At 45.3% G+C, this 14,153-nt stretch overlaps 1 protein-coding gene across 1 annotated transcript in view; it reads right to left on the bottom strand.

Annotated features, from left to right (window-relative positions):
* Window positions 1-3,022: 3,022 nt before the first annotated feature.
* The window catches only part of DNAJC8 (DnaJ heat shock protein family (Hsp40) member C8), an 11,292-nt gene continuing 161 nt past the window's right edge, over window positions 3,023-14,153 (bottom strand). Inside the window, exons 2-9 of the mRNA XM_027694023.1 lie at window positions 13,123-13,242; window positions 11,448-11,504; window positions 9,777-9,843; window positions 9,043-9,137; window positions 8,176-8,247; window positions 6,925-7,016; window positions 5,915-5,990; window positions 3,023-3,806 (exon numbers count right to left, since the gene is read on the bottom strand). Of these exons, the coding sequence (XP_027549824.1) occupies window positions 3,684-3,806; window positions 5,915-5,990; window positions 6,925-7,016; window positions 8,176-8,247; window positions 9,043-9,137; window positions 9,777-9,843; window positions 11,448-11,495 (573 nt within the window). The 5' untranslated portion in view covers window positions 11,496-11,504; window positions 13,123-13,242 and the 3' untranslated portion in view covers window positions 3,023-3,683. The remainder of the gene's footprint in view (window positions 3,807-5,914; window positions 5,991-6,924; window positions 7,017-8,175; window positions 8,248-9,042; window positions 9,138-9,776; window positions 9,844-11,447; window positions 11,505-13,122; window positions 13,243-14,153) is intronic.

The raw sequence follows: 14,153 nt of genomic DNA on the forward strand, positions 1-14,153 counted from the left end.
TAGCTGAGGCCTGAAATACAAATAGCACACAGTGAACGAGCTGTTCCTGCCCAGGGAGAAGGGGTTTATGGTGAATTCAGAGCACATCACTGTGTTTGCCAAACTAAGATAAACATTAAGTAAAACACTGATTTATGTATTATCAAGAGATTTCATCTCTGGCTAAGGCCACAGGCCATAACCTGGTCTAGCCTTTACTGAATGGCTTTACTACCCGGTGAAATCAAGACCTCAGCCTGTCTACACACTCAGGGGATCCTCCATTCTCATCACTAAATTGCACAGTAGCACCAGACAGGAAGGTGCTGCCCCCTCCTCTTTATCCTCATGTGAGTTGTTTCTTTTGCAGTTGCCCTTTACCATCTTCAGACACAAGAAAACAAGAACCTTGCAAAGGTCCTTTCCCATCCCACTAGTGAACAGCAGATACACTCTTGCCAAGTGCACAGGGAGGGGAAGACAAGCTCCCTTCCTCAGATTGAAACCAAGAGCTTCAGGAGTGACCTCTGGACTTCCAGAAAACAAAGCCAGACTCTAGTCGATCCCCATGTACATCTGTGGGAACTGGACACCTGAGAAGTTATTTCCATGGGAAATCAAAGCCAAGACTACTGAAAGGTGCTTCTGCAACTCCCTGGTACCTTTTCTCCTTCTGAAAGAAAACAAAGTTACTCCTTATTCCCACCCATGAATTTTCTAGTCCTGCACATCAAGGGCAAATAGTTTAGTCTATGAGAACCACTGACCCAAAAACATCTCCAGGGAGAGCAGAGGCCTAGAGATCCCTCCCTCTACACATCTCTCTACCTTTTGAAATTAAACAGCATTCCATTCAATTCATCCCACTGCCTTGGCATCTGTGGGGATCCACGTTGTGCACTCGTATTCACCCAGGCAATTCAGACCAGTTTGTCTCTACAAGGATCAGAATTAACCTCCCAGTGGAGCAGAGAAATACTCAGAGGTACTTCAGTGCAGCCCAAGACCCTCCTGGCAGATGGGAAGCTTCTCAGGACTTGGCTGGGTGGATAAGACAGGAAAAACTGCATATGTAGACACAGAAGCATATCATAGGCAGGGCAGGAAGCAAAGGAAACAGGAACAGCTAAATTGAGAATGACACTGTGTTGTTGCAAGCTGTCCCAAACCAGTCAGATCCACTGGAAAACACTGCAGAAGCCCATGGACCTGGACATTGTGACTCTGGCCCCAGCCGCAGCCCTCGAGAGCCAGTGGTGAGCCACTGCCCTGGGCACATTCTCATCAACACACACAGCTCTGAGAAGCAGAATCAGAGCTTAATATGGGTCTTACAAATGTTTCAAGTTCTCACAGGGCCCATCCTGAGCTACTTGAAAAAAATGTAAAGAAAAGATCTGAAAGGGCAGCAAAGACATCACACCGTCAGCAAAGAAATGCTGCTAGAGACCAGTGTTTCAGGGTCAAAGGGAAGGACCCTGGGACAAAAGTGATGGGGACAGATCTTTAAAACAGAAATACTTTGACAGGGAAGAAAAGGCAGATGGTTGGAGGGGCAGCATGTCCTCTGGGCGCTGAGAAACTGCACTTGGAACCACTCTGATGGTGTGAGCTGCTGCCCAGCACTGCTCATGTCTTAAAGCCACGGAGCAGAGGAGATTGCATCTGAGAGGCAGCACCACAAGCTAACTGATTATTTTCCCCAGAACAAACATGGCCAATTGCTGCCTCGACAAGGAAGTTGTGTCCTACCAATGCATTCTCAGTTACTGGAGGATCAGGTTCCACCCATAAAAAGTAATTTCAGTGCCTGAGCAGAGATGCTGCACAGTTCAGTGTCACCCAGACCTGTCAGCCCATCTTAGTCTGCTGCTAATTATTAGCGTTTGGCTCATGTGCCACCCAAACATCACTAACATGCTACTCTTTAAGCAATGTTTTGCCCCTCAAGGCTCAGCTCAAGGGATCTATTTAGCAGGTTACACTCACAGGACAAGTAAGGTAAAGAAACTACATTCCTGTGTAGGAAATAGGAACTGTGTTCTGATGTGTTAAGAGCTATTTAATGTATAAAGTACCAAAACACCTTCGTTTTATATGGGAAGGATATTTCATTTTACATCTGGTCACACAAACCACTGCATGAGAGGAAGAGAAAGGAAGGTGAGGGGAGAGCACCAGCCCCCTTCAGCAGGTTCAGCCAAGTTCTGGTCCCATCAGGATGCACCACCTTCCCTGGGAACTGCTCTTCCTACAGACACCTGTTGTGTAACACAACAACTCGGTCATGTTGCTCCTCTCCAGCACGAGGAGCTGAGAGAGCTGAGCTCTCAAAACTGAGAGCTGGGACACAAGCAGCTGGAGGCACCTCTCCAGGGCCAGCAGAAGCAATCCTGCCGGACTGAGCCGTTGCTCAAGGAGCAGCACAACAGACTGCACTCACTTGAAGACAAGTGAAAGAAGCTGGTAACAGCAGTGAGGAGGAAGGAAAGCATCACTTTCATGGAAGTAGCTCCTCACGGGACCCAGGTATGGGGATGGCCATGAGGACAGATGGGAAGAGCTTGCAGAATGGTCTCCAGAGGAACCTGCCCAGCACACACAAGTCTGTAGCACATTCCATTAAATAGCTCAGAATCTCTTAAAAAACATACAGTACACAGAAAGCAGGAATTTAGAAATCCAAAGTCATGAGTTCGAGCTCACCCCACAGCTCTGAGGAGTTATGCTCCTGACAGGTGCCCAAGGCCTCCCATCCCACCCACACTCCCCCAAGGCCCAGCCACAAGCTCAGTCCTCAGCACAGACCCTTGCACACCTGCCTCCACCCAGGCAGCATCCCGGGAAGAGCCATCCTGTCCCAGCCTCCTGGGTATGTCTCTGAGGACTGTCACTTCAAAATACAAGCCAGAACAGACTTTGGGATGGCAGTAGACCCTTACTGGGTAACGTGTGCATGCTGAAGAGCAGCACCATCTCAGTGGTAGCACTCCATTCACACCCTTGCTATTGCATTTTTTAATAATTCCAAGAAAAAAACCAGTAATTTGGGTAAAAATTTATTTTACATACAGACCATTGCAGCTTAACTATTAATCAAGAGAAGTTATTTTCCTTTATAGGAAGTGACCAGGAGGTCACTGAGATTAACAGAAGTCTAAGTCTGAGAGCTGGGATTTTAGTTTGGAAATCAGATCTTGGGGGCAGGTTCCTTCCAAGCACCACTCAGTGCAGTGAGGAGCTGCAGGACTTAACTGCTGGCCAGCTGCACTGCACCGTGCTGGAAGCACAATCCCAGAGCCAGTCCAGACCTTTCCCAAGCTGAACTTGCTGAGAAAGATGATGCCTGGAAAGGTTTGGATGCATTTCCAATATCTTGTTCAGCTCTCAAACTAGAAACAGAAGTGGTGAAACAGCACAGTCTCTGTGAAGTACAAAACACCGAGTTACAGGGCAGCAGACACAGGGACAGCAGGAATGGCGGGGACTCTCCTAAGCCAAGTGTTCTATGTGGAGCGGGGCCTTGGCCGGGGTCATTCTCTGGCCCTACTTCAAATGGACTGAGTACAAAAAATACTTCAACCAATAATTAATTGTACTGGAAACAAACAGTCTACTAAAAAGCATATCTTACTCTAGGTGCCAATGAGTCCTTAAAAGCAGAGAAGGGACTGAGGAGCTGCATTTGGGCAGTGCTGCCAGGATCATTCACGCTGCTCCATTTTTACTTTGGGAGGTCTGAGGAAGGTCCTGTTCTTCTTTTCTTTCTTCCCCTTTGTATTTGCCTGGAAATTTCTCCAGCTGTCTACACGACCATCCCGACTTTCCTGGGAACAACAGAGAGGAAGTGGAGAGTTAAAAAGTGCAAGAGGCAGAACACAGGCAGTATATACCCATTTCAGTAGCAATTTTCCCTTATCCAGCAGCCCCTGACAGCCAAAGACACGCAGACGCTGGGAAGAGCCAGAGCAACACAGTGCAGTGGAACTACAAGTGAGCTTAGACACACCAGTATAAGCACTCTGCTGGTTTCTTGTTTTAGAAACAACCAGCTTGGGTTGGGCAGTCCTGACTAGCCTCAGCTGAATCCTCTAAAGTTTAAAGATAAAAAGAAACCTCCTCTCCAATGGCTGTTCCTAATCTGCCAGCCCAGAACGGGCCATCTCCTTTCTCTGTCTCACCTCCTCACTCTCCTGGTGCTGCAGCTTGGAGGCAGGGAGAAGAGAGAAGGAAAACATACTGCTGCCTTCTCTCATGCTTCTCACCCCAAGTCTCACCACATTGACACAATGAGAAAAGGTCTCTGGTGCACTCTTCTCCTCTCCCTGCCCTACCTGCAGAGCAGCAAAAACCTTTCCTGAGGAGATAACAAAAACAAAAACTTTAAAAAAAATAAAACCACCAACCCCAAATCTCTCCACAAAACCAACCTAGGATCTCGACAGGCTGCAGGTTTCATAGTAGGACAGAGTAAGTCCACAGATGATCCACTTCACAGCATGGGATCCATCCACTTGAGGCCCATCTCTACAATACTAGTGCTGCAGATGGGCTCTGGCTACAGCAGCTGCTTCCCTCTCCTCTTTCCATGGCAGGATGGGACAGGGCCTAGCACTAGCAGGGATCTGGATACTGGGGCACACCGCACCCCCAACACATCTGCAGGTAACAGCTGCACTGGTCTTTTCCAGCCTTGCTGGTGACCATTTAATCTATGTGAAAAGACTGTGTCAAAGCTCAGTGTAAATGTCCAAAATGAACTCTTGGGATACACAAGAATGAGAGGCCTATTTCTGCTGGTGCAGAGGTTCAGCTGTCCAGCAGTGGCAAAGGACACACAGGTGCTCACAGCTACAGTATCAATAGTTCTGCAGCTCCTCTCTGTTCCATCCTTATTTGTGACAGTCCCACGTCCCCAACTGCTGTGCTTTACTGCACCCCTACAGCTGTGACATCCACCTTCTGTGGCCATCCTGGTGTGAGAACACAGAACCTCTGCCAGCAGCAAGGCCAGTGACACACTGAATTTACCTCTCTGGCATTGCATGACAAAACTCACAGCACACTCAACACAGCAGCATTAAACAAGTTTTCTAGAATATTCAGCTCCTATATACCTGCTATACAGCACATAACCACAAAGTCTTCCCAGCTGAGTGTTCAGAGACATCCTAGTTGTCCACTTTCCACAGGGTGCCGGTCCAGTTCATACACTCCTGTCCCAGATACTGCCTTTTTTAAAGTCCTCTTGAACATAAGACTGGGCTCTGGCTTTGGATTAAATGAACAATCTAGCTCATTCTTTCATGAGGTCCTGCACATCCTTACTGACTCCTTTCCTGCCCACCACCCCTGCACATCTCAGGTCTTCAACTCTGGTGTGTAATGAAGGAGCAGTTACAGGCTAGATCGAGTATCCTGGTGGGCTGTAGGTTTGACCTCTAGAATAGCAACACAACGACCACAAACCACTTTGGACACGCCTAAATCCTGACAGCAGCATGGCCGAGTACAGGGAAGTGACTGTCAATCATGTTTCTGATATTTAGAGGAGACACAGATTCTGTAAGTGTTAGCAACCAGACTGGGAAGTACCACCAACAGCCCACACAAGCAGTTGCCAGATTAAGTTTTGCTGGTCTCCAGTGACCTGGGCTAAGCAACAATTCAAATTCACAACTAGAGACAAGAATGAACTGCTGACATAGGTGAACAATACTATACCTTAACTTACCAGACCCGCTTCTGCACAGGTGATACGAAAGCCCTTCTGGGCTCTTCTCTCTACACATGGACCACCCAGGCTAGTGCAGATCTTTTACTTAAATTATCTTATAGACTTGCATACAAAAGGCCTCTCATCTCTCTGTGGCCATCCCATGCAGCATGGCCAAGAATTGCTAAGGCCCATCCTGAAAGTTAAGCTGCTAATTACCTCAAAGTTCTTCTGCCATTCTCGTTCTCTTTTAGCTTTCTCTTGTGCTTCAATTTCCTCTTCCCTCTGCCGCTTCCTGGAAGGGAAACCACACAGAAGTCATGAACCCACAAGCATCTACTTTAAAGAAACAGTAGTACTTTCAGAACATCTTGGAAAGCTCTTCTGATTTCTTGACAGACTACAGAAGAGATAGATATGCACACCTAAATAGCACAGCAAATAGAATTTTGTTTCAAATTTGGAAGAGCAGCAAGCAGAGATGATGGTTTGGCCCCACTGACAGCATGCACACAATTAGTGAATCAGCTTCTCCTGCTCAGCAAAACAAGTTGGACTCCTTCATAACTCTAGTGGTAAGTCTCTATAACTGTTGAGAGTACACATTTTGAGATGTTAATAGCCACTTGAACATGCAAGGTAGGAATTAAATTTTTAACCCCCTAATTTTCACCTGTAATCAAAAGCAGTGGCCTGCAGCCATCTCTCACCTCACTGACCAGCATAGAACCACTCTTTAGGAAGTGCATCCACAGCGAGCATTCAGGCAACATGTGATCAAAACATCTAAAATAGTTCAGGATCACACATGCCACAGGGTATTTCTGACACTTCATTAAGATTAAAAATCAATCCTTTGCATGCCAACAGCATGCAGAATTGTATCACCATTTCACTGTTGTGGCTGACCTCCATGTGTACACATAAGAGAATATAAGCATATCAAATATATTGATGTCTTCAACACAGGAGGGCAAATTTCCTGTGTGCTTTTCTACAACCCACGGGCTGCCCAGAGAAGTGGGGGAATCTACATTATTGGAGGTCAGCTTGACAGGACCCTTGTTAATCTAATCTAAGGCCTTAACTTCAGCAGGAGGTCATCCCTCTGATCCCCAGAGGTTCATTCCAACTTAGACTATTTGAAGACTCTACGGTCCCTTATCTTCTCTGAGGAAGCATGAGGGGGAAGAAGAGCCTGAACTGCACAAGCAGAACACTGCTTATACCTTTCATGCATTTCTTTTGCTTCTCTTTCTTTCCTCTTAATTTCCAGTTCAGCAAAGAGCTTCATTGTCTGTTTGTATACAGCTTGTTTGAACTGTAAAACACAAATCCAGTCTTAAAATAATGCCCATAAACATAGCTAAAGTCTGTTTTACATACGAATGTAAGAAGCATAAGAAGTGAACCATAGGTGTGCCCACATAACCCTTATCCTACCCTGACAGTGGACAATAGCAGCAGCACACAAAAAGGTATAAACCACTGCTGACTAAATTCTGGCCCTGGCACCAGGAAGCAACTACATATTAGCCTCATATTAGTCTTGTTTTAATTTGTATCCATGAAGTTGTGTCTAAACAGAACTGTTCATTTCAAACTCTCTTAAGTCTTGCAATTTTATATTTGACAAAAAAAGGCAAAATGGTCACTGTTTAGAGAGTAATTTTTCAGCAGATCTTCTTGATGTGTTGTAAAAATCTAGCATTGGCTTCCCAGTAGGAAATCGGTATACTTTAAACAACCTTCATTACTAAAGAACAGCAAGAGACTTATGAAAATCAATGGAAAATAGGATGGTTATGGGGTTACTGTGTTGATATCAACAGGAAAAAATCACTTTCCACAAAAAAAAAAAAGGTGACGAAAGTAAGACTAATGAAGTCAGTGTTTGGAAATCATCTCTCATTGTTACAGCCTCTCATATCACTTTTTCAGACTAGAACCCAGGTAAAAAGAACTAAATTATGCCATGCTTTTTTTAATACAAGTGATTTGTTGCAGAACAGCACGTCTGTCCTCCAGTGCTATATGGAAGAAACAGCCAGAACAGCTCTCACCCAAAAAACTCACAGAGCTCATTTTAGCCACGCTGCAGTGGGTCCTACACATGCCTCTGCAGGCAGCAGGAATGCCACAGTTCCAGCAGTCAGAAGACAACAAGAAATTAAATTCAAAAAAGACTGCATGATGCACAAGCAATGAAGAATTGCTCCAAGAAAAGAAGAGGGTATTTTGGTCAATATAATCTCCTGATATATTTACTCTTTACACTACAGTTAAACTATTTTCCAAAGTACAGGGGTATCACCTGACACATGGTACTCTACAGTGGCTAAGCAGAATTTGCTCTTCTGTAACTGTACAGATTTACAACATTAACAAGTCTAACAAATACTTCTTCACTGGTTTTGAATCTTAATTCCTCAAAACACGCTTTGTACTCCCCAGTTTCTCTGAACAGCTGTATGACTTACAACTTCAGGATCATCCTCCTCTACATTGGGAGGTTTTCCATCCTTCTTCAACTGTTTCTTTTTTTCTTTCACCTAAAGATTAGGAACAAAAATAAGAACCTTAGAAGTCTTATAGGCCTAGCACAATTGTATCCAAGTAGTTCTGCATTCCTACTCCAACACGTAGGAAGAAGTCCGTTCTTCATTGCATTGATTTTTTTATTTCAGACCAAACTCTTCTAGGCCCAGATAAACACTTACAAGATCACTATCACACAAACTGCAGTAATTAAAAGTATTATGTTGGATACTATTCCTTCAATACAATCCCTTCTGGGTATTTTTAACAGATATATTGTTATCAAATATACACCATCCAAACCAGCAGGAAGTTTATTTTGCTATTTGATATTCAAGTGACTAAAACAACAAGCAGAACATCAAGTGTCCCTTGTGTTAAGAGTATCTGAGTTCTCCCATATCATCTGCTTCCTCGAGCTTATCATGTTTTAGCCCATCCACATCACCCAACTAACTTCTTGGCCAGTGCAATCCAAGCTCCTTTTCTTATAGGTCAATATCCTCCAAACTTCCCAGTCTCCTGCTGTCACCACCTATTCTCTTCTACCTACACACATCTGAACTGCATCATTCATTCATAGACTTGGAAAAAAATATTTAGGTCAGATCATGTGATCTGACCTAATTATTTCAAGTACTGAATTTCACTGAATTATCTAGCACTGAGCTCAACAGCAGTCCTGCACACAGCAGACTTGTCCCTGCTGTGAAGAGCTTGGAGCCACCTGCACAGCTCCATTACAAGGTTTGATTGATTGATTTGATTGATTACCACTCACCCCCATCCCTAGATGTTCCCATACTTACAGTGTGTTCCACATATTCTTTTCCTGCCTGTATCACATCCAAGGCTCTCTTCTTTTGCTCCTGATCTAGCAGCAGCTTGTATGCTTTATCTACAGCTAACAAAAAGGACCAACGTTAATAGCACCAGCAGTCACATTCACAAGGCATCACAAGACTGCTACTTGTTGGCATTACAAATCTGGCTTCTAGAATTTGTGGGTGTCATTTGTTTGGTAGGTTCTTTTTTTTATTAAATACATCTAGGTAAGTGATAACATGATTAGTTAAATGTGTTTTAGGGTATAGTAATGGCAGGAACTATCCCATACCTTCTGGAGGCAGCAGGTGAAAGTATCAGTCCTACCAGCTGTAGTTATAGGGCATGAGGTGAGTTTAAGGTGCAGAACACCTCACTGTGATGCAAAGCATACATCTAAAACCATCACATTACTTCTGTTGTATGGTCATTGAATACAATCTAATGCACAGATCAAACAGCTTTTCTTGAACAATCCCAAAACCCCACAGAGGTGTCTGTCCCCGTTGTGACATGACGATGCCACTGTTGCCACCTAGTGTCATTTGCTGAAACGCCACCACCCCACACAGCTGCTGCTCCCGCAGCTGCTTCTACCCCGCTAAAGCACCTCTGCAGCAACCCTTGTCCCCTCCACCCCAACAAACATCTAAACCAGCACCAGAAAAGCAGCATTAACTACTAACCCAGAGCAACACAGAGTAAGGGTGAGTGTTACCTTCAAATGCCTTCTGGGCTCTATCTGCATCATCTTGGTTTTTGTCTGGATGCACCAATATTGACAGCTGCAAGAGAAAGGATTTTGCTATCAAGATCAATGTAAAAGATGAAGAGTATTTCAGAGATTTTTGAGAGGAGTGAAATAGTCTCAGACAGAAAGAATCCCAAGGGATCACATTCCTTTGTACACGGACAACTCATGCAGAAGTACGTGCCAGTACAAACTGATAAATCAAACAATCCGTCTAACAAACAGGCTATCCGAGAAAAGATGCAGTTTGGGAAGTGTGGAAAAATCTAAACAGCCCTCAGCTGCAGTGCCTGGGCTGATATGAGCCCCTTGGTCACACAGGTTTTGTATCCTTGGTCTTGACAAAAACCAAACCCACAAAGATCATGCTTAACCAAATTCTCCCAAGAAGTTCTCCAGTATCCCTAAGGTTGTCCAAACACCAAACTGTTCAGAGTGGTAAAGTTTTTCCTTAGGCTACTTTACTAAAAGTTAAGAAAACTTCTTCCTGTACTCTGGCACAGACAGGACACGGATCACTACCATCCTTAGGGCAACTTTAACTGTGCTGGAAAGCACATGTCCTCCTCCACATTCCTTTTCCAGACTAAGTTCTTTCAGACTTTCCCCATATAGCTATTTTTTTTAAATCTCTTATTTTTGCTATTGCTGTACAGATCAGCAACTGAAACTGCATTAGTGCCAAAGAATGCAAAATAACTACTCTACAGCTGCCACTTTCTAGTTCCCAGGGAAAAGGTTTGCCTTCAGTCCTGAACAGATTTACTTGCTTTTTTCCCCTCTGTTGGCTGTTCCACATACTGTATTTAGGTGTTTGATTTCTTCAATACACAATTCCATGCACCTTTTTCACTTCATCATCTTGACTTCAAAACATCTCCCTGTAGTATTTTACCAGCCCAAAGCTGAAACAGCCCCAGTTTATTGTCTCACAGAATCGAGAAGTCAGACACAGACCAAAAGTTTATCCTTCCACCTCCCATGTACAGGAGGAGCCCATACCCCATCACCAATCTGGCAGGCACATTCATCTGCCAGCCAGCACTCACAGCATTAATTCAGGTGGAGGCCACAGCCCTACAAATACCCTTTCTTTGCTGCATGCACTGATTAAACTCAAATTTTTCCTGCAGGTTTGTCAGCAGAGGGAAGCTGGGGTAATGTTTCCTTTGTTGCAGAGAGGTCAGTGAGGAGGGCTGCTGCTGTTCCCAGTAACCAAGCCACCAAAAATGCCCACTGAAATTCTTAAAGAAATATCAGAGAAAATACACTTCTGGATCTAAGTCCATACTATAGAGAAAAATACCTTTTTTCAGTTTGGTAACTGATTTCTGATGAGTTTTCATCTTCTCCTTGAAGTCCAGTTCAATAAGCTGATAATACATGGGCATATCAGTTTGCAGTAGCCCCCTGACACGCTGCACAGGCAAAGCAGCCAACCATGCATGGAGCAGGGACACTTCTGCAGCTCTCCTCTTGTTGATACAAGCATTGTTCTATGCATTTCTGCCAAAAATGGCCATTTCCTCTACCCAAGTACAGCCTTATCACCATTTTTCTTGAGCCCAAGCCCAGCTCCACAATCTCAACAGAACTTCTAGTTTCCTTCCAGAGACTTCAAGTGCAAAAGCCAAATACCTGTCGGAATCTTTTCTTTATCTCTTCATCTGTGGCTTCAGGATCCATCTGCAGCACCTAAAAGACACCATGAGAGCAAAGGAAGTTTGATGCTACTCTCCATGCATCAGGTTTCTGGCAGTAAGCTCTAACACTCTTATGAGGAGTGGCTGAGGCCACTTGGTTTGTTCAGCCTGGAGGAGACTGAGGTCAGACTTCATTGGGGTCTTTAACATCCACACGAGGGGCAGGTACTGATCTCTTCACTCTCATGACCAGTGATGGGACTCAAAGAAACAGCATGAAACTGAGTCAGGGGAAGTTTAGGTTGGATATCAGAAGGTTTTCCACCCAGAGGGTGGCTGAACACTGGAACAGACTCCCCCGGGCAGAGGTCACAGCATCAAGCCTGAGTTCAAGCAGTGTTTGGACAATGCTCTCAGGCACAGGGTGGGATTGTTGGGGTGTCCTTTTCAGGGCCAGAAGTTGGACTCAGTGATCCTGATGGGTCCCTTCCAACTCAGCACATTCGGTAACACTTGGTTCACTGGCACACAGACACAGGCCAGAAAGCTTCCTCCATCACAACATGAATTTTCATCCAGTAAAACAAAAACATTTTAAGAGTCATCATGTTTGTGACACTCTACTTCTACTAACGCCAGATTCCTCTGGCTATGCCAGTGCCCTTTCTACACTCAAGTCTTGTGTAGACAGCTGCCATCCATAAATTGGTCTGAACCTTCAACCAGTCCTGTAGCAATGCTCAGTCTGGCAGAAACAGAAGCGTATGGGGGCTTTGGAACACTGTCAGGTCATTCATAACTGAGAACTCTGGGCAGGAAACTACCATTTGTAAGAATTTATTCATTTTATCATTTTAAAAGAAGACTACAGTAGAGTTTTACTGTTTGGTTTCCATGAATGAGACCACTTGTCCACTGATCTTTATGGATGTGGCAAGGTTTAGGAGCTCTTCTGTGAATTAATTTACTGAACAGAAGATCTAAGCAACAAGTGAGCAGATTCACGGTAGTCTGTAAATAAAAAACACTCTCCCACAGGAAAGCTACAGTCTACTCCCAAATGGCTTTCTTAATTTACTCTCCAAGTCAAAGATCTAAGATCTACACAAAACTGAACGTTGTCAGAGTGAATCTGCCAACTGATCTGGCTGCCCAGCCCTGAACTGGGTCTACAAAAAGCACCTGGGGCTCTAAAAAGGCAGAGAAAATGACATTGGGAAGGAATATACACAGGGAAAGCCAGATCCAGCTGAATACCATATTAATTATTTACTGTGTTCTTCAGGCTACACAAGTTCAGTGGGATGAACACCCAAAATAAAACACACAATTAGAAATGCTGAATTAAGAAAGCTCTGACCAGAACTTGCCAAGCTGCCACCTCCAGCTGTTACTTTTCTGTTCAGAAAGTACCCAGCACTGATCTGCCAAATCTTCAAGTGATGTTGCATGAGGGAAATGTGACAAAAGAACATAGTTTGCACCGCCATAAGTGAGAAAGAGAGAGAGCACACAGACACCATCCTTCTGCTTCTGCAAAACTTCTGCACAGTAATCTGTACCTAGAGATTTTTTTTCTTTATGTTCAGTCTTTTACAGCAATAAAATGCTCAGGAAATCGAGAAGTTGGTAGACTAAGTCAGAAGGGAGGACAAAATGTTCAAACTAACCTCAAAAGGGTTCAAGTTGAAATAGGAAGATCCAGGTCGGGTCAGCCTGTCAATTTGGTTTTTTGATGTTAAAACAGAGTCTCGTTTTTCAATTTGCTTTACCTGAAGAACAAGAGAGACCTGCATTAACTGACCATCACAACATCCTTATCTGTTTTTCCATGTGATTACTACACCAGTTACACTCGTCCCCTACTACAATTCACGATACTTCTTGCTCGCCCCAAGCCTGTGGCTATTTTACTGAAGCTATAGCAAAGCATATCTTTGAGCCTTTTCTATAGCATAACAGTATTTTTAATGTTACATTTTAACCATAAAAAAACCCTGCAGAGCACTATCCTACAGCTTGCTCTACAGCTGTGCCTCTTCCCTTCCCCTTGCTCCTCTAGCAGCCCTGTCGCTGTGATTCCTTTGAAAACACCGCGCTATTGCTTTTAACCCGCTGCTGGCAGTACAGCCCTTTAAACACATGAAATGATACCTATGCAAATACACAAATCCACTTCACTCTGACCACAGGTTATTTAGTTCAGTTCAGTTTACTTTTTGCTCTTCATAGTACTACGCCAAAACCAAGCCACGTGTTTATATTTAATGTTCAGCTTTATTTAAAGAAATACGGATCTGCCGAACCGGCACGGCCTGTGTGCGGGCAGCTCAGGTAAAATACCCAGGCTGCGCCCCAAGTCCGGGCACAGGGAAGGGGCCCCGGGGACAGGTCCCCACACCCGGGCACGGGGTGCCGCGCTCAGGGCCGGGCGGCACAGTCTCCAGCGAGCCGAGCGCGGGGCCCCTCCGGGCACCGCCAGGGCTGCCAGAGGGCCGGGTCGAGCATGGACAGCACGGACCCCCCGCCCTCGCCGCTCGCCCGCCCCCCGCCAGCGCCCACAGCGGCTCCGCCCGGCCCGCCTGCCGGCGGCCCCCGGGCCTGGCACAGCACGGTCCCGCGCGGCCCGCGGGCCCCGGCGCTGCGGGGGAGGGCGGCGGGGCCGGGCAGGGCGGGGGCAGAGGGGCCCGGCGCGGGCGGT

This window comes from Neopelma chrysocephalum, unplaced genomic scaffold, assembly GCF_003984885.1.
Source record: "Neopelma chrysocephalum unplaced genomic scaffold, ASM398488v2 Primary Assembly neopelma1_95b, whole genome shotgun sequence".
In the NCBI taxonomy this organism is placed as follows: domain Eukaryota; kingdom Metazoa; phylum Chordata; class Aves; order Passeriformes; family Pipridae; genus Neopelma; species Neopelma chrysocephalum.